The sequence below is a fragment of the Ovis canadensis genome, chromosome 26, assembly GCF_042477335.2.
Source record: "Ovis canadensis isolate MfBH-ARS-UI-01 breed Bighorn chromosome 26, ARS-UI_OviCan_v2, whole genome shotgun sequence".
NCBI classification, from domain to species: domain Eukaryota; kingdom Metazoa; phylum Chordata; class Mammalia; order Artiodactyla; family Bovidae; genus Ovis; species Ovis canadensis.
The window spans coordinates 46,460,248-46,486,795 of NC_091270.1; the positions used below are offsets into that span (position 1 = coordinate 46,460,248).

General features: G+C 41.5%; 1 protein-coding gene across 1 annotated transcript in view; it reads left to right on the forward strand.

The window, feature by feature from the left end:
• Nucleotides 1–26,548, forward strand: part of UNC5D (unc-5 netrin receptor D) — a 647,189-nt gene that overhangs the window by 382,655 nt on the left and 237,986 nt on the right. Inside the window, exon 3 of the mRNA XM_069572893.1 lies at nucleotides 2,748–2,891. Coding sequence (XP_069428994.1) covers nucleotides 2,748–2,891 — 144 coding nt within the window. The remainder of the gene's footprint in view (nucleotides 1–2,747; nucleotides 2,892–26,548) is intronic.

Below are 26,548 nucleotides of genomic sequence, written 5' to 3' on the forward strand. Positions count from 1 at the left end.
ATCAAATTCCACCTCCTCCACCAAGACTTTCTGGCTCCTTCAGACTAACTGTTGTCAGGGTTCTGTCCCCTGAATTCCTTTTGAACATAAAGGAAAAAGCCTAGTTATGCACCCAAAGTTTCTTTAAATATACCATGCATCAGTCTTATTTCCATAATTAAGTGTAAGTACCTGAAATATGAGGACCGAGCTGAATTTATTGTGTGTGGATCATAATAAACTGTGGATAATTCTGAAAGAGATGGGAATAGCAGACCACCTAACTTGCCTCTTGAGGAATCTGTATGCAGGTCAGGAAGCAACAGTTAGAACTGGACATGGAACAACAGACTGGTTCCAAATAGGAAAAGGAGTCCGTCAAGGCTGTATATTGTCACCCTGCTTATTTAACTTCTATGCAGAGTACATCCTGGGAAATGCTGGACTGGAAGAAACACAAGCTGGAATCAAGATTGCCAGGAGAAATATCAATAACCTCAGATATGCAGATGACACCACCCTTATGGCAGAAAGTGAAGAGGAACTAAAAAGCCTCTTGATGAAAGTGAAAGAGGAGAGCGAAAAAGTTGGCTTAAAGCTCAACATTCAGAAAACGAACATCATGGCATCCGGTCCCATCACTTCATGGGAAATAGATGGGGAAACAGTAGAAACAGTGTCAGACTTTATTTTTGGGGGCTCCAAAATCACCGCAGATGGTGACTGCAGCCATGAAATTAAGACGCTTACTCCTTGGAAGAAAAGTTATGACCAACCTAGATAGTATATTCAAAAGCAGAGACATTACTTTACCGACTAAGGTCCATCTAGTCAAGGCTATGGTTTTTCCAGTGGTCATGTATGGATGTGAGAGTTGGACTGTGAAGAAGGCTGAGTGCCGAAGAATTGATGCGTTTGAACTGTGGTGTTGGAGAAGACTCTTGAGAGTCCCTTGGACTGCAAGGAGATCCAACCAGTCCATTCTGAAGGAGAGCGACCCTGGGATTTCTTTAGAAGGAATGATGCTAAATTTGAACCTCCAGTATTTTGGATATCTCATGCGAAGAGCTGAGTGATTGGAAAGGACTCTGACGCTGGGAGAGATTGAGGGCAGGAGGTGAAGGGGACGACCGAGGATGAGATGGCTGGATGGCATCATGGACTCAATGGACGTGAGTCTGAGTGAACTCCGGGAGTTGGTGATGGACAGGGAGGCCTGGCGTGCTGTGGTTCATGGGATCGCAAAGAGTCAGACACGACTGAGCGACTGAACTGAACTGATCTGAGCTGAATTTGAGTGAGGGGCCTGTGCAGAGTCCCGGTTTGGGTCAAATCCTGGATCTTCCATTTACAGTCTGTGATTGCAGACAAATGACTCTTAGGTCGGTTCTCTGGTCTGCAACGTGAGGCTGCAGCAGCCTCAGCTCTGTCAGTGCACTGCAGAAATATAAAGTGTGAGCAGATGAAAGGCTTGTAGTGATGCTGGGCACTTAGGTGGGATGCAGTAAGCTTTTTTTTTTTTTCCTCCCATGCAGCCTATACCAGGGCCGAGCACAGGCTTGGCACATGCCGCTGGCTGCGGAGAGCATGCTGACTCTAAAGGCTGCTCTCCTGCTCGTAATGGTTTACCTGATGCTAGCGAAGAAGGTGTCCTTTTCCCCTCAGCACTTCATGCAAGGTGGCTGTCCTTTCCCCCCAAAAGGAAGGCTGATAGTCCTTGGATAGAGGTTTGGAGGAAATTCACACTCCCCAATAAGATGCACCAGGCAAACTTTTTGGCTGTTAGATGGAGAATACAAAGATACAGTAATGAAAAAATGACAAGGTCAGGCCTTAGTTTATCCCATTTCCTAAATGTAGTCTTCATCCATTTTTCTATAAAAGCTTCTCTTTCTATTTGCCTCCTCATTCCATTGCACCAAGAACCTTGCTTCCTGGGTTCTCAAGCATTCAAGATCAACTTATTTCAGCTTGTCTGCATCCCTTGTGCTGTCTAGAGTTTTTGGCTTTTCCTTGGTTTCCTGGACTCTTCACCATGCATAACCTCTGTCCCCTCCTGATTCTACGCTGCATGGCTACAGTGACCCTCTCCTGCCATACCCAGAGGTGGGGGCGTTTAGAACCGCCTGGAACTGTGTTCTGGGGCTGACTTGTTGAGGTCTCTTTAGTCTCTAGAATCCCAGCAATTAATTCAGGGCTACATTCTTCATGGTAGATTTTACATCGAGAAAGAGCGGAAAGGGGAGAATAACTTGGGAGAGTGGGATTGATATTTGCATACTCCTGTGTATAAAATAGGTAACTAGTCAGAACCTACTATATAGTACAGGGAACTCTATTCAATACTCTGTAATGACCTATGTGGGAATAGAATCTAAAAACGAGTGGATGTATGTATATGTCTAACTGATTCGCTTTGCTGTGCTCCTGAAACTAACACAACATTGTAAGTCAACCATACACTATTAAAAATAATAATAATAATGTTTATAAGAGCTGGGGAAAAAAAAGAAAGCATGGTGTCAAGGGAGTGTGAAAACGATTCTATTGTATGGGAACCACATTGGTTAATATTTTTACACTTGTTCTTTCAGCCTACTCAGCTGTTGGAATTTAATTAGCAGTAATATATTATTGTCAAAGTAATTAAAACCTCGCCTTGATTAAAAGCAGAATGGTTTTAATTAACAGGAAGAGGTTGGGCTGGCCTTAACTTTCTCTGTGAGGAATACACCGGCCTCAGTGGACTGGCTCTGTCTCCTCTGCAGGCTTGAAGGTCCGGGAGGTATTTATCAACGTCACCAGGCAGCAGGTGGAGGACTTCCACGGGCCCGAGGACTATTGGTGCCAGTGTGTGGCGTGGAGCCACCTGGGGACCTCCAAGAGCAGGAAGGCCTCCGTGCGCATCGCCTGTGAGTATATTCAGGGTGACCCCCTTGTCCTGTAGCGGCACAGACTAGCCTTTCATAGAGGGGCTTAGGACAGGCCAGCTGCTTCTACAGTGGGGAAATGAGGGGACGGCAAGAAACCATCAGAATTCTTTCCACCTCTAATCAGTCCGCTCTTTTAAAATTGTGTTTTTAATGTTTGAGAATTCCCTCTGGAAGACAATCAGCAAATGAGCTGGGCTCAGAGATTCTGCCTAGGTTGTCAAAATGCAGGTGCCTCCACAATACCAGGAGAAATGGTTTCCACCCAAAAAAAGAAAAGAGAAAAACCCACGCAAATGGATTCTGCTCTTCATCATCAGTGACACAGTTCAGGGGGCATTGATGGGAAATGTTGAGCAGTGACTATTTACTGTACTTTGCCAGCAAATCTGCAAAAATAAGACATTAAAGATTAAGGGAGTTTTATAGCCTCCTGTTAAACCTCTTTCCTCTGAATCTTAAAACATGGAAATGGGTTTTAAAACTGCATTTGTTTGACCCGAGTAGGACTGACAAAAAGGCTCTTGAGGGGAAAAAAAAAGAAATAAAGATTGCCTTTCAGAAGAGCCTAACACTTCTTCATCACGTTTTAGCATCAGTGTTTTTATCATCTCAAACATGTTTAGAAATACACAACTTCCTCTCTCTTCCTTAAATGTCTTCATCCCTTCCATCCCAATGAGTCCGCCTGATATCTCCTGTGCCAAGGAGTGTAAAAGCCCACGCCACAGCCCCTCAAAAGAGGAGGCCAGAGATGGTTACTGTTGTTGTTATTGTATTAATACCTTTCCGAATGCTGCTTTTGAGAGTGCCGTGAAGAATATAGGTCAAGGGCCATTTATCTGAGGACTCAAGGAGTTCTTCGTAACAAATGTGGATGGTTTGGGGCTTGAGAATAAGAATAAATTGTGCGTTGCAGAGACATTTCTGTTTCTGGGGAAATGAAATCTCCGTCTCAGCACAGGCCCATCACCTTCACTGTCCTCACACTTTGGGAAGCTCTCAGCTGCATGTTGACTGGGCCCTTGGAGGCCGAGGAGGAGGTCATCTTGTAAGCTGTTCTCTTTGATGTAAGAGCTGTGGGAGACATTTTCCCTGTACCTGTGGTTGTTTCAGCCCACAAATAACTTTATGACTGGTCAGCTGAGACAGGGAATGTTTGATTTTTTTCTTCCTTAAGACGCCCAGCTCTGCACTCCTAGTGTGGCCTCGGTCAGCCTCACCAAGGTATTTGACCCTAGTCAGGGTGAAGCAGATTATCCTTTAGGGCCCAAAGAGAGGAGAAGCAAAACCGTGTAGGGAATTTCAACACAAGTTCCCGCCATTTCCTTTGTCTTTTCCGTATCACCTGCCCCCTTCTTTTTACTGCTACCTCTTGAGCCCCACATGTATGATATCCTGTATATAGCATCTCATGAATCTGTCCATCTCCAAACTCTGTCACCTCCATACTTGCTCATTCATTCCTGGCAATTACATGCCTTCTAGAAACCTCCAAAGGTTCCCCCCCTCCTTAGAAAATTTGGCAGAGAATGGCTCAAACCCATCTTTTGTTAACTTCCACAGCCTTTGATTGTATACACTGTGCTCCGTCCTTCTAAGCACGTTAACCTTCTGCGCATCACCCTCACTTCTCAGACATGGGCCTTTGCTCCGAGCATTTCCTGTTTCAACAATGTGTATCCTCGTGGCTGAGAACCCAGATACTGGGGTCCTGTTGGTTTCCAATTACTAAATCCACTGCTTAGTGTTGCGATGGGGGCCAATTGATTCTTCTCTCTGCATCTAATGTTATGATAAAAGGGTGCTGACTTTGTAGAGTTGTTACAAGAGTTAGAGGTATTGATAACTATAGTGTCTAAAATCATACCTCACACAGAATTAACTCTTGTCAATCATCAGTTATTATGACATATTTGATCCTCTGTATCTCCAGCATCATTAGCCCGTGTGTTAATACTTAAACTAATTGAACTGAGTTACATTTCTGGTGCCTTAGTAATTTTTCTGTGGGTTATGGCTATGTAGACTCTAAAACTTCATTTGAGGCCACCCCAAAGTATCCAATTCTCAAAAGTGGGATAGGATTTAAGAAAGTTTAAAAAATGGAAAACACTTTTCTTTTCACTGCCTACTTTTTAGAGTCAGCTGATACTTCTGGGGTAATAATCATGCAAATCTCTCTAGTGATTAAAAAATCATTTGGTCATTCTTGTACAGGATATGCACACATGACTATAATAAAGATGTGATTTTTAGTAAAAAAGAAAATCTTTAAAGCCCATGTTATGCAGTTAGCTTAATATAATCTCTAATATTTAAACATATTTTTAATCTCTTCCTATATAGCAAGTGACAGATTCTTTCATTTATTTGAAATTATTTATGCAAGTCAAGACATGATTTATCATTAAATATTGCATTTGACTTGGGAACCAGTGTACATTAAAATGTAAATGAAACTTAACTATGTTTAATGGCATCAAAAGTGGAGGGAAAAACTGCCTTTAGGACCTTGCTTAGAATTCTTTTGATTTACTTGCAGAAGGGTTAAAAAAAATTTAAAAAGACAGTTCTTCTTTTTTTTATAACTTTCATGTTTTGTTGAAATAAGGGATTTCTGCCTGCTATTTGCAAGCATTTCCCAGCAAATAACATATTGCACATGAGGATAGTTTTTATTCCCAATAAATGAAAAACCAAATTTGATATAATTGTCACTATATTTCTTCTTTTTTAAGATTGGTTTTTAAAGTGCTAAAGGCCTCTTCATGTGCTCAATAAAGATTTTGATATATGAATGTAGCTTATGAATTTGATGACAATTGTCTTGAGGGGACTTTGCAAAATTAGGATCATTTTTGTATGATTGATTAAACGATTGCAGTTCAACATCAGAGCTTCTTATACTTCCTGCATTTAACCAATGTTCCATTAAAAATTTAGCAGTTTCAAAACTGCAGTGGGCAAAACCTTCGTGGCATCTGAGCCATTCACCTGAGAGATGTCTTGTCATGATCGTGTTAGCTTATCTCTACAAAAACACCAGGAAGCTTGCTGGCATGCTATCACTTAGAGATCATCTGATTTTCAAGGGAAAAAATACAGACACTATTATTTTATTCCTGTCACTTATATTTTCTTTGAAATGGTCCCACCTGGGAATCAGTTAACTATGTAGATTTCTGGCTTCTAACCCAGACCTGAGGAAGGACTAGGGAAGATGTGTTTATATGAGGTTATCCAAGTGATTCTATGATTGTATAACCTTGGGACAGTGTACCCAGGAACAGGGCTTCTCAAACTTTCAACATGCATGCAAATCAGCTGATTTCCTGTTAAAATGTAGATGATTCAGTTAAGAGGATTCAGTATGTCCAGACCTTGCCATTTCTATGCCATTCTCTATGTCCAGAGATTCTGCCATTTCTAAGAGTTCCCAGATCATGCCGATATTGCCAGTTGGTCTGTGGACCCTACTTTGTGTGGGAAGACCCTAAAACCTAGAACACCTTAGGAAGCACTGTTTAGGAAGTAGTTGGCACTTAATAACTGAGAAAATGACATTGAGAAAAAGGTTAGATGGCGTGACCACAGATCTTCCAGCAGATAGATAGAAGACATGGAACCAGATCTTAAATCCATCCATTCATCCTTCTGAGTGTTCTTGCTACTAAGCCCAGTTGATTGCATTCTTCTGTTAAACGGGAATTTGAGAACCATCATACAGAAAAACAAGTTCATGTGCGTAGAAGTGTTTCCTTGAGGGAAGCAGTGATTGCTTTCTTTCTCTGTTTCTGAATAATTGAGTTCTTCCATATGGTCAAATTTTATACACACAAACACAGGTATATATCATACATACACACACCTGTATATAATATATATGTGTATATATATACGCACGTGGGCTTATCTGTGGCTCAGTTATAAACAATCTGCCAACCATGCTGGAGACGCAGGTTCAATCCTTAGGTCAGGAAGATCCCCTGGAGAAGGAAATGGCAACCCACTCCAGTATTTTTGCCTGGCAGCCTACGATCCATGGGGCCATGAAGAATCCAACATGACTGAGCAGTTTAACAACAATATATGCACACATGTAATCCATATGTAGGTTTCCCTGGTGGCTCAGATGGCAAAGAATCTGCCTAGAGTGCAAGAGGCCCAGGTTTGATCCCTGGGTCAGGAAGACAACCCATGCCAGTATTCTTGCCTAGAGAATTCCATGGACAGAGGAGCCTGGTGGGCTACAGTCCATGGGGTTTTGAAGAGTCAGACACAACTGAACAACTAACACACACACACACAATACATATATATATATATTTATACTTTATTATATATAAATGCATTTATATATATGTATATGTATATATAGTTACGTAAAATCATGAGCTATTCCTTAGTGGCCAAAAAGATTGGTACAGATTTTGTTTTAGTAGCTGAAGTGCCCATCATCTTAAACCATTGCATTTTCCTTCATTATTCCACCCCATGCCAGAGAGATGCTGGCTGCCCATCCAGCTGCCTAGGGCTGGAAGTAGCTGAAGCTCCATTTCAAAGTGTTTTTCTAAAGGTAAATAAATAAATACAACCCAGCCACATTCTCCCCACCAAGTTGGCAGAAGTCCGTCTTCAGGGAGCATCTCCCACGGGCCTCCTCTCGTTTGTCTGACTCAGTCGAGCTGGAGGTAGTCAGACCGCGGTGGCGTCTGTTACTTCTGCTGCTGGATGATTGTCAAAACGAGGAATATTCAATTATTCATAGTTGTTTATTTTCATGGGGGAACATTTGGCTGCTTAGCCATTGCTCTTCCTTCCCGTTTTTCTTCCTCTTCTTCATCTGCTTACAACATGTTTGGCGTCTGTCATTAACCCTTTGGTCAGGCACATTCGTCTTGACACTCGAAACTTCTTCTGCCGTATGGGAATTGGGGGTTGAGAGAAACATTGGCCTGTTGCAGTCACATAGCAAGTTGGCAGCTTGAGATAAATTGAAGCAGGAACCCACTGTTGATTATTTTTTAAAAGAGGAATCTATAAAATATGGATCCTGAATATAACTTTAATAGCTTATTGGAGACACTCTTCCTAAAATATCTATGCAGTTGTGCCAAGAATGAGTGAAAAACTTAGAGAATCTCTTTTAAAAGCTATGAAACTCCCTCCCTCATTTCACAGCTCCATAGCAAGAACAGTATTAGTTTTTATTTGCTTTGGTGGGAGAGGGTGTTATCTTCTTAAAAAAAATATTTTTTTTCACATCTTTAGTTTTGGTTGGGCTGGGTCTTCATTGCTGCACATGGGCTTTCTCTAGTTTCAGCAAAAAGGGGCTACTCTTGTTGCAGGGCGTGGTCTCAAGGGTGCACAGGCTTTAGTAGGTGAGGTTCGCGGGCTCAGCAGTTGTGGCACATGGCCTTGGTTACCCAATGGCATGCGGGATCTTCCTGGACCAGGAATCAAACCCGTGTTCCCTGCATTGGCAGACAGATTCTTAACCACTGGACTGCCAAGGAGGTCCAAGACAGTGATTTTCAAAACTTAGAGGAGATACCCAGTTAAACCTGTTAGGAATCTTGGCTTCATGGCTTTGATGAAAATTTCACATACTAAAAGCTGTCCATAACCCTCTCTTGATGGCAAAATTAAATATAAAACAAGCATCTTCATGTTTATCTGGTGCTTAGAGTACCTAGCTAAGGAAGGGGATGGACATTGAAATGCAGCCTGCACCCCACCAGACAGGAATACACCCCAGAATGTGGTTGCAACCACATGAGTGAAGGGGATGGGTTTCCTTGTGGCCGTGTTATAGCCAAGACCGTGTTCTCGTAGGTGTCCAATTTACACCAAAGTGCTCCCGTAGGCTTGTGGCAGCAGAGCTGTGTGCAAAATTTGTGGTGCTGAGTGCAAAATGAACATGTGGGCCCCTCGTTCAAAAATCAAGAGTTTCATGCCATCAGTATTAGAACAATAAATCAACCATTCTGTTTCACACCCATGAAATAGCCGCGATGACAGTAATGGTGATGACTCAGGAAATCACTTTGTATGTGTAATGGTTTTATAAAAAGGGACTAATTGGCCTAAAGGCTAGGGACAAATTCCAACTGGCTCCATATGGAACTGGAGACAAGATTATTCTGTTTTTCCTCCAAAGCCAGAGGCCACATCACAGGAGCTAAGTTTTAAGATAGCATATTTGGGGTCAAGCCAGCAACTAGAAATGTGCGTATACCGGCGCATTCTTCCTGGACTACATTCTCCTGCAAACTGTACATAAGCAAGCGAGGGCTGTATGTCTGCTGGTGGTGATACTGGCAAAAGAAATTACTGCATTGGGTGAGCAGGTGACTAATAGGGGTTTCTTTTAGAAAATGTATTGTGACATAATTCAGACTTTCGAGAAAGTTGCAGTGTAGTACAAAAAAATCCCATTAAGCTCTTTACTCACAACCTTCAAATGTTATCATTTGACCATATTGGCTTTGAGATCATGTCTTTCTGTGTTTATCAGTGGATGTATTTGTAATTAGACAGTGATGGTTTGTATTTTGACTTACGATTAAGTTGCAAACATGATGCTCACTTTACCCTAAATACATTTCCCCTAAATGCTTTAAATACTGTATGTTTGTAAGAAAACACATTTTCTGACATGACTGTAGTATATTTATCAAGAAATTCACATTGATACCGTTCTATTGTCCAGTCTAAAGACCTTATTCATCTTTTATCAGTTGTTCTGGGAAGTCCTTTATAACAATAACAAAAATCTTAGATCATGGCTTTCATTCAGTTGCAAGGTCTCTTTAGCCTTCTTTAATCCAAATAATTGCATTGTCTTCCTTTGTTGTTCATTACACTGAATTTTTTCAAGTGTAAAGGTCAGTCATTTTGTGTAGTGTTCCTCAAATTGAACTTGTAAAAAAGAAACAGCAGTCACCTCGAAAGGACTTTGACAGGTCAAATCTGGGACAATTTGAGTCTCAAAAGAGACTGTAGTAAAGGTTATAACTTATTAAATAAGAATCCATGAATCTACGCTGATATATTTTTAAAAGAAGATAAAAATAAATGGGAGGAGACAGCTCTCTTTTATAATAGAATAAATGAATAAATGTAGAAAGAATGATGGAAATGGAAGATCATTGAGCACCTGTCATAAAACTAATTGATTTAGACAAGTGTCATGGATGTTGAAATCAGTGGCTAAAAGTTTTAGGAGTAAAAGAATGTTCATAGAACTGAACATGAAAGTATTTCTCCACAAGTCACTGACTAATTGCAAGGAGGGAGTTAGTAAGTTAGCAATAGGGAATCCCACCATACACCACCTGAAACATGTGGTCACAGTTGACATCACCAGCAGTGGGACAAATCCATGAATCACTCCTGATGAGTTAGACTGAGGAGATCGCATCACTTGAGTGATAGTCCTTCCATACATAGCTCATCTGTATTTAACCCTAGGGAAACATTAGACAAGGCTAAATTGAGGAACGTTTTACATAAATGGTCATTTTTAACTACAGATATCTCGAAATTCTAGCCTGGTGTAGGAATGTTGATGGGGTATCCTGGGGATATAAGATACTACAAGATAAACTTGGTCCATCTTTCTGAAATACCAGTTGTATTTCCCTTCGGATCAATAAAATATAAACATGAACACAAATATGGAAAAAAATTTTCCTGAATTGTGGAGATGGAACTAGAAACCTCAAAGCCCTTTTGGGCATGCCACATCTTTTTAGGCTCTATCCCTAAATGCCTTGGGGATGTGACTTCATTCTCCTCTGCCAGTAGGGGCGTTTAGGAGAAAGTGTGAGTAACACTGAATTGTAAGGGATTGTGATTCTATGAGTAGAGTAGGGTGATTTCTATGGAATTGGTGTAAACTGTGCTGCTTTTGCTTAATGTGTGCATAACTGAGTACATAGACCTTAAAGATGGGAACTTCTGGATAGCAGTGTGTGACTTCATAGCATTTCCTACTGTGGCCGATGGGAAAAAAAAAAATCCCCCAACCAAATAACATTCCTTCATGTCATTGATTGCCAAGTATTATTTTACTGAGAAGAATTTGCAGAAATAGGGCCACCACCTTTTTTTAGGAAATCACAATTCAGTCTGCCATTCTGATGAAATAAACCTTAAAATTCCTAGAAAATGGCCATTTCTCTAAAAGGCCATTTCTCATAGAGGTTTAAGATGAAGAGGATATAGATTTTGCTTCAATTCAGCTCTTATTTTCTCCACTGAAGAAACCTTCTGACAGATAGTCTGAACGGATAATAAGCAAACAAAAGAAAACCAAAAAACCCACAAAACAAAAACATGACTTATCGTTGTCCATCTCTGAGGACTTTTGGAGCCTCATGATATGATTGTTAAATTAGTTTAGTATCCTTCTACCAGGATAAGTAAGGACAAAGACGTGCATTCTAGAGATTGGTTTGAGTGTCAAAAAAAAGTTAACCAAGGTGTGAACGTGCTGGATAGCCATGAGTAATTGTCACTTTTGCTAGATAGCACCACAATACATTAAATTCCATTCCTTTGAAGAGTTTATACTCTAGTATAGTGAATAGCATAGACTTATACACAAGTCGTTTTCAAGGGAGTGTGGCTAGAGTAAGCACAGTGTGTTTTTGGAGCTCACCCAAAGGATAATTTACTAATCCTCGAATCCTGTGGTGTATTTTCTGGGCTAATTCCTTAGGAAGGAGGAGGGTTGAGTTGAAGATCCTATGTTCAGGTGAAGGAGAGAGCTTGAGTTGTAAGTCCAGAAAAATGGACCAGTGTGGAAACTGCATGGAACTATGTGGGAAAACAAGGAGTTGGGGCTTCCAGAAGAGGTAGGCAGGTTGGATTGTGGAGGATGTTTGGATCCTCTGCTAAGAGTTTAGTCATCCATGTGGTCTGGGGCCACTGCAGTGTCATAATCAGGCAGTAATATGGTCATACCTTCGAACCCCTGTCCCATCTTGTTGTTCAGCCACAGAGATTTAAAGGGGAGCAAAGCTCAAAACATAGCTTGTGCTAAGCTATGGGACTGCTGATGGGGCTTGACTTTGCTGGATGGAAAATTGGAGATAACAGGAACATGAAATGACCATGTGGCTACTTGCATGCAGTGGTGAGGAGAAGTGAAGTAGACCTTCAGGAATTAACCCCAGGTTTGGGACTTTCTAGACTTGGGGTTAAAGTGACTGAATGAATGGTGATTTCCTGAAGTGAGATCATGAACAGAGTAGAAGAAACTACTATGGAGAACAAGATGCTGAGTTTGGTTTTTGATCAAGTTATGTGGGAACTACAGAGATATTACTTTGCCAACAAAGGTCGGTCTAGTCAAGGCTATGGTTTTTCCAGTAGTCATGTATGGATGAGTTGAACTGTGAAGAAAGCTGAGCTCCGAAGAATTGATGCTTTTGAACTGTGGTGTTGGAGAAGACTCTTGAGAGTCCTTTGGACTGCAAGGAGATCCAACCAGTCCATTTTGAAGGAGATCAGCTCTGGGATTTCTTCAGAGGAAATGATGCTGAAGCTGAAACTCCAGTACTTTGGCCACCTCATGCAAAGAGTTGACTCACTGGAAAAGACCCTGATGCTGGGAGGGATTGGGGGCAGGAGGAGAAGGGGACAACCGAGGATGAGATGGCTGGATGGCATCCCTGACTCAACGGACGTGAGTCTGAGTGAACTCCGGGAGTTGGTGATGGACAGGAATGCCTGGTGTGCTATGATTCAAGGGGTTGCAAAGAGTTGAACACGACTGAGTGACCAAACTGAACTGAACTGATAATAGTACTATAATACTTCAGTATTCTCTTATTTCTATTTTTTATTTCTAATATTTCAAAAGTATCTAATGATCATCTAAACTATAACCAGTAGCCACACAGTTATACCATCACATGAGTTTGGGTGAACTCCAGGAGTTGGTAATGGACAGGGAGGCCTGGTAAGCTGCGATTCATGGGGTCGCAAAGAGTCGGACACGACTGAGCAACTGAACTGAACCCATGGAATATATACACACTGAATATACCCATGGAATATAGGATGAACCAGTCCATTTGAAAGGAAATCAGTCCTGAATATTCATTGGAAGGACTGATGTTGAAGCTGAAATTCCAATACTTTGGCCACCTGATGTGAAGAACTGACTCATTGAAAAATACCTTGATGCTGGGAAAGATTGAAGGCAGAAAGACTGAGGAGAAACGGATGACATAGGATGAGATAGTTGGATGGCATGACCAACACAATGGACATGAGTTTCAGTAGGCTCCAGGAGGTGGTGATGGACAAGGAAGCCTGGCATGCTATAATCTGTGGGGTTGCAAAGAGTCGGAGTGACTGAATGGAACTGAACCCATGGAATGTTCAATGAACTGTCTTTATCAAGCAGTTTGGGTTATGAGCCTGAAGCCCAGGGATCAGCCTCAAACATTTGAATTTGGCAAGTAGTTGGTCTTTAGGGTAGTAATGACCTTGTCCATCAGAAAGATAGGAGGAACAGGTGTTTCTCTGAAATACTTAAGATGGTGTGAGTTGGGCTTCCCTAGTAGTCTAGTGTAACCAGTTCAGTACGGACTTTAAAAAATAGCCACATCAAAATAAAACAGTCTTATATGATGTTGACTAAGAAAGATGCACAACCTAAAAGTTGAGTTATGTTTTGTTTGGCAGGAACTTTTTAGGACTTTGAGCCCAGGGCACAGCATCGCAGATAATGCTCATAAAACTATTCTGAAGAGACAAGGGGAGAAGCCAGGATATATAAAAGTTTTTGCAACAAAATACCAGGTAATCAGAATATCAAAGGATTCGGTTCAGTTCGGTTGCTCAGTTGTCTCTGAATCATTGCAACCCCACAGACTGCAGCACACCAGGCCTCCCTGTCCATCACCAACTCCCGGAGTTCATTCAAACTCATGTCCATCGAGTCGGTGATGCCATCCAGCCACCTCATCCTCTGTCGTCCCCTTCTCCTCCTGCTCCCAATCCCTCCCAGCATCAGGGTCTTTTCCAATGAGTCAACACTTCTCATGAGGTGGCCAAAGTATTGGAGTTTCAGCTTGAGCATCAGTCCTTCCAATGAACAGCCAGGACTGATCTCCTTCAGAATGGACTGGTTGGATCTCCTTGCAGTCCAAGGGACTCTCAAGAGTCTTCTCCAACACCACAGTTCAAAAGCATCAATTCTTCTGTGCTCAGCTTTCTTTATAGTCCAACTCTCACATCCATACATAGCTACTGGAAAAACCATAGCCTTGAGTAGATGGACCTTTGTTGACAAAGTAATGTCTCTGCTTTTGAATATGCTATCTAGGTTGGTCATAACTTTTCTTCCAAGGAGTAAGCATCTTTTAATTTCATGGCTGCAATCACCATCTGCAGTGATTTTGAAGCCCCTCAAAATATAGTCAGCCATTGTTTCCACTGTTTCCCCATTTGCCATGAAGTGATGGGACCAGATGCCATGATTTTAGGATTATTGTTAGCCAAAAGAAAACCTCAGGGAGGTAGGAGGAAGGTTCTAGAGGAAGGGGTATATTATGGCTGACTCATGTTGATATATGGCAGAAACCAATACAATATTGTAAGTAATTAGCCTCTAATTGAAAATTAAAAAAAAATAAAAAAGAAATCCCAGTATTTCAAGTTAAGGAATTTAGTGCTTTTCTCTGTATGAAAAGTGAAAATGTTAGATTCTCAGTTGTGTCCAACTCTTTGCCACCCCACAGACTGTAGCCCACCAGGCTCCTCTGTCCATGGGATTCTCCAGACAATACTGAAGTGGGTAGCCATTCCCCTCTCGAGGGGATCTTCCTGACATATGGATCGAACCCAGGTCTCCTGCGTTGCAGACGGATTCTCTTCCATTTGAGCCAGGAGGGAAGCCCTTTCTGCGTATGGGAAGATACAAGAGTCTGGGGTCATTGAAACCATTCCTTTGATATGCTCCTCAGCTCTCTGGGGCCAGTGTCCTGTGCTTTCTCATCCATAGATTCCTCAAGTGCACTGCTGAGGGTGGCTGCCGTGGTTGCTGTGAGATGGGCTTGGCATTGGCAGCCCTTCGTTTCCATCCTGAATGCCCTCAGGGCTCACAATTCAGGCAGCTGTGATGTGTGGTTTGGTGGCTGTAACACCCTTTGTTTACTGATAGGCAAGCGGTATTTTAGTTCTCAGTGGTTCCCATACTACACATTTTCCATCCTCCTCCCAAAATCCCCAAGTGCTGTGGAAGAGAAAGAACAGTGGACCATGGGTAGAATTCTGTACGTGGTTAAGGAGTGAACAGAGGGGAGCCAGAGAGGAAACAGAGAAGGAAAAAAATGACGAGGCACTGAGAAATCCAAGAGTGGAGATTTTTCTTTTTTTTTTTTTAATTATGAAAGTATGATTGCACATTTACAGGAGACTTGGGAAATTACAGAGCAAAACTGCACATAGTTCCATTATATATTACAGTTATTTTTAAGTAGATAAATTAAAAATTTTAGTTGGAGTTTCAGTATCAAAGGAAGAGTGGAGATGTTGATGAAGGAAGAAATGACTCGTGGAGTCAGTGTGATCACCAGATTAAAGTAAGACATAGGAGGGGTCAGTTTATTTGCTTCCATTGACACAGGACAAAGCAGTGTTATGAGGGTGACAGGAGATACTCCTCGGCCCAGGAATCAGTGGAAGATGAGAAAATGCAGATGGTATGGATGCCCCTGTCCAAAATTTTGACTTCAGATGAAAAATCTAGAGCGCTAGCTGGGCTTAACCATTTGATGGGTCCTAATACAAGCATGACATTTAGACAAGCTCATTTTAACAGGTCATAAGAGCTGGGTTTGAGTTCTGGTATCAACTACCCAGCTTTGTCCTCTAGTCGAGTGTCTCCTAAAACTTGCAGCCTACAAGGAGAAGCATACAGGGAGATCTTAAAAAAAATAAATAAATAAGGTTACTGGGCTTTGTTCAAGATCTGTTGAATCATAACGTCTAGGAGTAAGGTCCAGGAATGCTTTTTTGATTTTGCTGTCTTCCCACTGTCCACAAGTCAAGTTTTCTTTGCAGATTCCTCCTTCTCTTCCCATTTCTAAGTATGGTAATACCCTTAAGTCTCTCCTTCGCCCACAGGTTTTCCCTAGGTGAAATCTCTCACTCCATAGCACCAGTGCTATCTGTCTGTTGTTTACACTTAGTTGCATCTGATTCTTATGCAACCCCATGGATGGTAGCCCACCATGCTCCTCTATCCATGGGATTTCCCAGACAAGAATAATGGAATGGGCCACCATTTCCTTCTCTAGGAGATCTTCCCCACTCAGGGATCAAACCCACACCTCCTGCATTGCAGGGAGATTCTTTACCAGCTGAGCCACCACACAGTTGAGTGTCTGTTGATACATTGGTTTTCCTCGGCCCTGACCTTGCACCTCATCTTCTGATGACTTTGTTCAGTGCCTCCCTGATACATTCACTCAAATATCTAGTCAGCATCTCAACATAATATGTCCCAGAGAAAACTCTCTTGGTTTTCACCCCATCAGCGCTGCTGCAAACCTGTTTCTCCCCAAATTTTCCAGTTCAGTAATGGTGCCTCAGGGCTCATGGCAAGACCTGGGTGTCATCCTTGACTCTTCCGTTTCCTTCAGTCACGTCCCATCCAGCAACAAATCCCGCCCCATCTGTGTCCACAGCACATCCTGAATTTGCCCACTTCCCCCCATCTGGTTATTTCTTTACTGCAATAATCTCACTGCTCACTTTCTTGCCATACTAAAAGCCATTCTCCACACAGCAGCCAGAAAAATTACTTAAACAACAAAACATACAAGTCATATCATGTTCTTCCCTTGGCTGAACTTTTCCCATTGGATTTCCAAGTTCCATGATACTGGCCCCATGGGAATAGCTAGCCTCCTCTTATCTTGCCTTGCCCCAAAATGCTCTCCTTCCCTGCGTCAGCCCTGGTGACTTCTTTTATTACTCAAGTACCCCTAGTTGTCACTACTTCAGAGCCACTGTCATTCCATTTTCCTGGCAAGAGTGCTCCAGACCTCTGAGTAGTTAGTTCTTAGTTCTGTCTGCATTATTGGTTAGTCTCTCTGTAAGACTTAATGTGAAATATAGAGCTTGCTACCAACAAAGTGAACAGCATCTGGCTGGAGCGATCTCTTGGATCCTTCCTATTTGGGCAAGATTTATTTAAGGTCAGGCAAAACGCCACTCTCATTTCTTCCACTCACTTGGCCTGAGTAGAAAGCATAGTGCTAGCTAGTTAGTGGCTTATTGCAGCATTTACAGGCTTAAGACACATGGCCACATCTTGTCCTGATTGACCTTCCAGGCCTCAGGGAGAACTAGGGAAAAGGGAGAATCAAAATGCTAAAAATGCAGGATAAAAAATGTATTTCTTCTTGCTGCTAGGTTGGCGTTTTCTTTTTTATTTCTCCCTTCTTTTTGGCCCCCTGCCTCTCCATCTCTCTGTAGTACTGGTACTGAATTACAATGAGATGGTGAGTATTGAAAGCATTAGGTTCTTTTTAAGTCATGTCATCTTAAACTCTGCTAGTTCATAGCCTTCTCATTTCTGGGGGAGGGCTAGGAGGGCACCCAGGAAAGTCAGGAACAATTCTTCTGTTGTGAGTTATTCTTAAAACTCTGTCCCATCGACCTTGGAGTTTGTTTGGTGTTCATGCGCTTATCAGGATGCTGGGCTGAAGATAAGCTCTAGTGCTGCTTGTAGGGGACGAGAGTTTTAGGCAGCACTACAGCTGGTGAATCCTGTCTATAGAAGGACAAGGAGTGCCACTTTGCTATCTACTTCTTGAGAACTGAGCAGACGAGTCTAGTCAGTGGCCCCCATTGCTTTTTTCTCCATCAAAAGCACTTTTGTTCAAGACTTGTGGTTGCTAAAGGGAAGCAGGTGGGGGAAAGACGGTTTGGAAGATTGGGGTTAGCAGATTTAAACCATTATATATAGGATAAACAACAAGGTCTTACTATATATATAGCACAGGCAACTATATTCAATATCCTGTGATATACCCTAATGGAAAATAATTTCTTTAAGTGTATATACATATACACACACACACACACATATATATATATATATATATATATATATATGTATGTATCTGTAACTGAAACACCTTGCTGTCTAGCAGAAATTAACATGACATTGTAAATCAACCATGCTTCAATTTTTATAAAAAGCACTTGTTTCAGTGGCTATTCCTGCATTCACCTAAAGCTCAGTTTTCCCATTAGAACCACCAGGAGGACAATAGTATTCTCAAAAAGAAAGAAGGTGGAACTTACCAGTATTTTGTCCCCATAGGTATCAGCAGAACGTGATGTAAAGATACAGAATATGAGGTATTAACTTTGTTTTAATTTGATTTAATACCTTGAAAACTAAGAAACAGAGAATTCCTGTTTTCACCTGATAACTTTTGTTCAGATGTGCTATTTAGGTCTTGCTTCGGCTGTCCTTTGGGTATTGACATAGCCCAAATCAATATAATCAATACACAGAAGTCACCTTTTATGGAACCTGGAGATAAAGCAAACCTCTGACATTTTCCACAGCGATAATTGCCTTGTGGAGTCCCCACCTATAGTCCTGCTAAGAGGAGTGGTTCTGAAGCCTTCTTAAGCGTAGATGGCTACGCTGCGTAGCACTTAAGTCCACTGCCGTGTCCCCTGGACCAGGAATGCACACCTGGGCAGGCTAGCTGCTGTGAGTAGACTCAGAACGAGAGACTTACTCAAGAAGGGTAAAGTGATTGTGTACTTGTGGATTCTGGCTCTTCTGAATTTGACTTGATCCTCAAAGAGAATCGGGAGTTGATAGAGGCACCAGAAAGGGAACAATAACAGGTAAAGAAGCAGGCAGTCGTGATCCTGAAATGCCAGAAAGTGAAGTGAAAGTGGAAACCGTTCAGTCGTGTCTGACTCTTTGTGACCCTATGGACTGTAGCCCGCCAGACTCCTCTGTCCATGGGGTTCTTGTCCGAAGGCAAGAATACTGGAATGGGTTGCCCTCCCTTCTCCAGGGGATCTTCTGACTCATGGATCGAACCCAAGCCTTCTGCATTGCAAGTGAATTCTTTACCATCTGAGCCACCAGGCAAGCCAAGACATGAGTAAATACAATTAACAGATAAGCAGAGGCCATTAAGATAGAACAGAGGGACTTCCCTGGTGCCTTACGATGCAGGGGACTCAGGTTCAATGCCTGATCAGGGAACTAAGATCCCACATGCTGCAGGGCAACTCTGCCCGCGTGCCAAAACTGCTGAGCCCGTGCACTGCAACAGAAGGACCTGCATGATGCGACCAAGACCGGATGCAGCTAAAAACAAATTAATATTAAAAAGAATGAAAAGCAGTTGGTTAGGAGGGACACAACATCTGTGCTAAAAGGAGTATGAAATAACCCTGTTAACAGAATTGCACTGACTCTTTTTACCCCCTTGCTTGGCCCTATTCCAGTCTGTTTATCTGCTTACTTTGTGATCCGTATTCTGTCCTCCAAGCCTGGTGTGCTGTCTTTCTTGGTTTCCAGGGAGTCTTGGACTCAACACTGAGTCTTCCTCATATTCAGTTAATCCTCAAATTGTGATGGAATCTGAATGGATGTTTGTGTGTCCTTGTAAACAAAAGAAGCCAAATACAATGGAATGTGTTGAGTTGGGAATGGCTCAATAGAGAGCAGGTTAAATTAGTACTCAAAGCGTTTTGTGAAACTGCAGCTGTTTCTTCTCACCATAATGTGTCCCTGCTGCAGGATGCTGCCTTCCAACACCACTGTTGCCTGACAAACTATGCTACTTGTTGTGAAAGGGATAATGACACACCGTGCTAGTTATAAAACGATTTATTGACAACGGCAATTTAACGGCAGAGGAACTGCAGAGCACAGGGGAGCCAACGGAGCCCCAGTGTTATTCTGTGGCTCAGAAAAGCAGTCTTGAGTAGCCTCTGCACAACAGGACCCCTGGCATCATCCAAACCCCTGGATGTCCCAATAAACAGACCCTGTGCATTACACAGCACCAAGGTAGGATCAGAGGGAACATGGAAAGATTCACACAATCCAGCTTTCATCTAAGCTGTCCCTCCTTCCCTCTTGCTGCCAGATTTACTCAGCAATAGTTAAGGTTGTGGGCTTTCCTGGTGGCTCAGTGGTAAAGAATCCTGCCTGCCAATGTTGGAGACGCAGGTTCAGTCCCTGAGTCAGGAAGATCCTCTGAAGAAGAAAATGGCAACCGACTCAAGTGTTCTCGCCTGGGAAATCCCATGGACAGAGGAGCCTGGGGGAGCTATCGTCCATGGGTTCCAAATGTGTTGTATGTGACTTAGCGACCAAAGAATAAGTTAAGGCAACACTTTTCAGAAATCTTAGGACAGAGAAATCTACATGTGGAATTGTCCTTGAGGGCTGGCTGTCCTTCACAAAGACTGCAACGTCAGAACTAGACAATTCACAGCCAGGGCATGAAATGACAGCGAGAAGCCGCTTGGCATCAACATGGATTATTGTGTCAAGGATGGACAGAATTCATAGATGTAAGTAAGCCAGAGAGTTTAAGCCAGGCTGGCAAGAGAAGCATCTGTAAATGTACCAAAATACAAGGAGATTATCACCAAAGAAAGAAATGACCTGACAGGAAGCCTTTTCTGTGCTTCCTTTGGGACCTGGAGTTAGGAACTGACTTCTCAGGTCATAACCGTCAGGGGCTGGAGTATTGAGGGCACCAAGCCTTGACTTTCCTTTTGCTGGCATCCATCTGTTTTGCATGTGAACCGGCCCTTTTTTTACAACAAAGGATCTGTATTTGGCTAAGTTACAAATTCCTTTTATGTATGACAAATGTGGTTTGTTGTCCCTTTAGTAAAATATGGGTGGGAAAGATGTGATGCTGATTGGAATGCCAGTGTATTTGGGCACTAATGGGACTTTGTACCACCCTCCTGCAATCTTAACAAATGACTATGACTATTAAAAAAAAAAAAAACTATGATTTTTCACTGGCTGATTTGGTTTGAATGAGTAAATTATTTTTATTTCATTGCATTAACTGCCAGAACATTGAATGAGCCGATAACTCCCTGGTGTTTCTGAGCCGCAAAGAACTATTATTCGGAATTGAATTTTTATTGATTTTTCCGTGCTACAGTGACTTTTCCAACATAGGAGCATGAAAGGAAAATGAGAAAAAGGCCAAACAGGGCAGAAGGTGAGGAAAGGGAGGCGGCTGCTTCCCGTGGCCTGGCCCCAGATGCACCACTTATTGGCAAGTACTGCTGCCTGGTTGATCTCATGGCTGACTGTATGATTTACAGGTTAGCCAAATACCTGCTTCATCACCTCTTGCTCCTCTTCCCTGCTCTGATTCCAGTCGCCGTGTGCCTTGTTGGCATTCTGCTGAGGAACTGAACAGGAGACAGGGTGAACGGGCAGCAGACGCAGAGTGATGCTCCAGATTGATCAGCACTGATGTTTGCTAGTATCCTTCACACGAGCTATGAAGATGAGAATGAACAAGCATTGCTTTAACAGCATTGCAGTACATTTATCTACTGGAGACGTATGTGGTATATTAGTATATAGTAATCATTAAATGAGTTGACATGGAAGCTCACTGATCGATTTATCCATTCAGCAAATATTTATTTAGTGACCACTGTATACCCTCCTAGGTACTGAAGGGAGGCAATGAACCAGACAGATGAAAGCTCTTTTTATCTGCAGAGATTTCCATAAGTAAAATCACATTAGGATGACTATCTCAGCATGTACTAAGGACTGAAAAATATAGTCCTTCTTGCTTCCTTCTTTAATAGATGTCGTAGGAGTGAAACTTGGTAAAATAAAATGAAACAAAATGTACTTCTTCCCTGGCTTCTGATTCAGTTTGGTCTAGTTTAAAGAATCTTTTGACAACTTGTAGGAAAGAGGGGCTTTTTTTGGACATTATCTTTTTTTTTTCTGGCTGTAAAAGAAATCCACATTCATCACAGAAAATTTTAGAAAATGCAGAAACAGATGAAGAGTATAATGAATATTCCCATAATTATCCGGTAGCAAATCTTTGAAATGCTGAGTGATTTCTCTTTAGGGCTTTTCCTATGACATATATAGTAATCCCATACCAGTTGCTATTTAAACATCTTTAAATCTTTAATCTTGATGTGTGTGTGTGTGTCTGCAGCTTGGTTCAGTTCCCTTCTACAAAATAATGGGAAAATTATTATTTTTTCTTTCCATAGATGATGTGAGTATCAATGAGATCAGAAGGTAGAAACCTATTTATATTCTACCCTCTCAATATATTATAGATCGAAGACCAGGTCTAATAGAAGAGTGTCCTTCTAACACTAACTTCTGGATGTGCTAACTTCTGGGGAGAGAGGTAGCTACGCAGGCATTTTGCAGAGACTTGCAAGAAAGAAACCAGAGAGCATGTATATGTAAAACAATGTTTTAAGCCAGTAAAAGCCTGATGGAAATAGTAAATGAGGTATAGTGTGTCTGGTGGAGGCCTGTGAGATGCTCTGCCTCTTCCTACCCATACCTTTCTTTGAAAAACTTTCCTCTAATGATTAAGGTATGTCCTACTATAATACAGTTTTATGGAACTTTCTACTTCTCTATTTCAACGCTCATCCCTGTACGTCTTGAGTGCATGCTAAGTTGCTTCAGTCATGTCTGAATCTTTGTGACCCTACAGACTGTAGCTCACCAGGCTCCTCTGTCCATGGGATTCTCCAGGCAAGAATACTGGAGTGGGTTGCCATTTCCTTCTCCAGGGAATCTTCCCGACCTAGGGATCAAACCTGCGGCTCCTGCATTGCAGGCAGAATCTTTATTACAGAGCCATGAGGCTTGTTTAGTATCTATCCTCCCTGCTGGAGTGTATGCTGTAGGAAGGCTGGAATGGTCTGCGTCAAGTTCAGTAATGTCCCCCTGCTGCCTGGCATAGTGTCTGTCCGTGACCAACAGTGGAAGTGAATTCTGAATGAGGCTGTTACACATTTATGGAAAACCTGAAGGCAAATTGAGAGAAGGGCTACCCACCGAAACAAGTTTCTAAAGCAAATGTACCTACTTTCATTTGAATATAAACGCATTCTATAAAAAGATAATTTTTACATTTGGAGGAGTACCATCCTTATATATTAAAAAATAGATAAAAGAGATCATTCACTGAATACCATTTTATCTTACTTAGTTATTTATTCAAACATTTACTTGTAATTTAAAATGTCCTTTGAGCTTTTTTTTTGAGTTGGTATAGTATTACATTATATGAATGCACAAAAAGATATTAACCATTCCCATATGATTAAATATTTAGATTATTAGCAGTCATTCAGCATTGGAAATGATGATTTGAAGAATATCACTATGCTACATTTTTCTATATAGCTCTTTAATAGTTTTCTTAGAAAATTTTAGTAGTAGAATTACTGAATCATATAAATGAACTCTTTTTAATAATAGCTCTACTGAGACTTAATCCATATGACTTGGCAATTAATTCATCTATTTAAAGCATTCAATTTGATAGTGTTTAGTTTGCTCTCAGAATTGTGTGATCATCATTGTTGTTTAGTTGCTAAGTAGTGTCCAATTTTTGTCACTCTGCAGACTATAGCCCACCAGGCTCCTCTATCAGTGGGTTTTCCAACCAAGAATACTGGAGTGGGTTGCCATTTTTATCTCCAAGGGATCTTCCTAGACCAGGGATTGAACCCACATCTCCTGCATTGGCAGGCGGATTCTTTACCACTGAGCCACCAGGGATGCCCTGTGCGATTATTACCAGAATCCAGCTGAGAATACTTATCACATCATGAAACAGAAGCATTCCCAGCCCTTCCCCCCACCTCCCTGCAGCCCTAATTAAATGCTTATCAACTTTCTCACTATATGTATTTACCTATTTTGGACATTTTTTCATTTAATAAATGGAATCATACAATATATGGTCTTTTCTAACTCATTTTTTTCATTTAGCATTGTGTTTTCAAGATTCCTCTACATTGTAGCATGTACCCATCCTTTGTTTATTTTTATTGCCAAACAATATTTGGTTTTATGAATATACCAGTATTAATTTATTAGATAGTGAACTCCTGAATTAACTTGTAAGGACATTTGGTACATATTATAGGTTTCATGTTTAACCACTTTCATTTCTTTTTAGCAATGTTTACGGAGAAGGCAGTGGCACCGCACTCCAGTACTCTTGCCTAGAAAATCCCATGGACGGAGGAGCCTGGTGGGCTGCAGTCCGGGGGGTCGCAAAGAGTCAGACACAACTGAGCGCCTTCACTTTCACTTTTCACTTTCATGCATTGGAGAAGGAAATGGCAACCCACTCCAGTGTTCTTGCCTGGAGAATCCCAGGGATGGGGAAGCCTGGTGGGCTGCCATCTATGGGGTCGCACAGAATCGGACACGACTGAAGCAACTTAGCAGCATCAGCAGAAATGTTTAAGCCTGTTCAGTTCTCTCAGTCAGTCAGTTCAGCCGCTCAGTCATGTCCGACTCTGTAACCCCATGGACCTCAGCACGGCAGGCTTCCCTGTCCATCACCAACTCCCGGAGCTTGCTCAAACTCATGTCCATCAAGTTGGTGATGCTATCCACTCATTTCATCCTCTGTTATCCACTTCTCCTCCTGCCTTCAATCTTTCCCAGCATCAGGGTCTTTTCCTGTGAGTCAGTTCTTCGCATCAGGGGGCCAAAGTGTTGGGAGTTTCAGCTTCAGCATCAGTCCTTCCAGTGAACATTCAGGACTGAATTCCTTTAGGATGGACTGGTTGGATCTTCTTGCAGACCGAGGGACTCTCAAGAGTCTTTTCCAACACCACAGTTCAAAAGCATCAATAATTCTTCAGCACTCAGCTTTCTTTAGTGTCCAACTCTCACATCCATATATGACTACTGGAAAAACCATAGCCTTGACTAGACAGACCTTTGTTGGCCAAGTAATGTCTCTGCTGTTTAATATGCTGTTGAGGTTGATCATAACTTTCCTTCCAAGGTGTAAGCGTCTTTTAATTTCGTGGCCGCGGTCACCATCTGCAGTGATTTTGGAGTCCAAAATATAAAGTCTGTCATTGTTCCCATTGTTTCCCCATCTGTTTACCATGAAGTGATGGGACTAGATGCCATGATCTTAGTTTTCTGAATGTTGAGTTTTAAGCCAACTTTTTCGCTTTCCTCTTTCACTTTCAAGAGGTTCTTTTCATTCAGTTCTCTATACTCTTTCTAAAACTGGAAACTATCCTTTAAAACAAAGAAACAAACAAAACAGAGGCTGTTTGGAAGAGTAAAGAGACATACTGACGCTTTTAACATTAGTATTTCAGTAACAATTAGTGATATTGACACTTCTAAATATCTTTTATTAGTCATTTGTGTCCTTTTGTAAGTTATGTTTTCATGCCCCTTTGACATTTTATTTTAGGGTATTTATCCTTCTCACTTTGTTCCAAAAGTGCCCTTTATAATATATTAAGACTGTTAAACCTCTGCCTATAATTTTTCTTATAGTGTTTTAGGTAAAAACATTTTTCAGTTTTGACAAAACAGTATCTGCTGATCATTTCCTAAGGTGGTATTCCTCCAATTTTGGGTTTAGAAAAGGCTTTCCTAACTTAAGATCCAATAAGTATTTTATTACTGCTGTGGCTTTGTAGATAATATTTTTATTAAGATGGGATTTATTTTGATATGAAATAAGACATAGATCTCACTTTATCTTTTTATCCAAATAGCCATCCTAATTTGTACATTGTATATCAATATGAGGATCTTCCCTGGTGGTTCAGGCAGTAAAGCATCTGCCTACAATGCGGGAGACCTAGGTCCAATCCCTGGGTGGGGAAGATCTCCTGGAGAAGGAAATGGCAACCCACTCCAGTATTCTTGCCTGGAAAATCCCATGGACGGAGGAACCTGGTTAGGCTACAGTCCATGGTGTCACAAAGAGTCGGACACGACTTCACTCACTCACTCACTCATATAAGTATATAATATTTAGTATATATCATATGCTAACATGTTTTTATTTGAGTGCCTTTGAAAAGGGTTGTAGTTTATAAACAATTTGTATATTGATTAATGACAAGACCTTTTAATAATCCTGGCTTTATAATAGGATATAATAATAGATGTGACCTTAATTAAGTCCTGTTGGTGATGGACAGGGAGGCCTGGCATGTTGTGATTCATGGGGTCGCAAAGAGTCGGACACGACTGAGCGACTGAACTGAACTGAACTGATGCACCCAGTGCACTTAGAAGGATTTTGTACATATTAGCATTTAATTCAGACCCAACTATATGTAATAGAAATTAGTATGTTCATTTTCCAGATGAGGAATCTGAGGCAAAGAGAAATAAAGTTACTTATCAAGTCAAGGTGCTAGTAAGTGGCAGACCAACAATTCAACCAGACACAGGCATACCTCATTTCAGTGTGCTTTGCTTTATTGAAGGCATGAAAACAGTATTAATATTGTGCATCTCCATTAGAACTCTTGGATGACCATATACATTGTCAATGAAATCTCAACAATGAGCTTAAAATAGTCAGCAC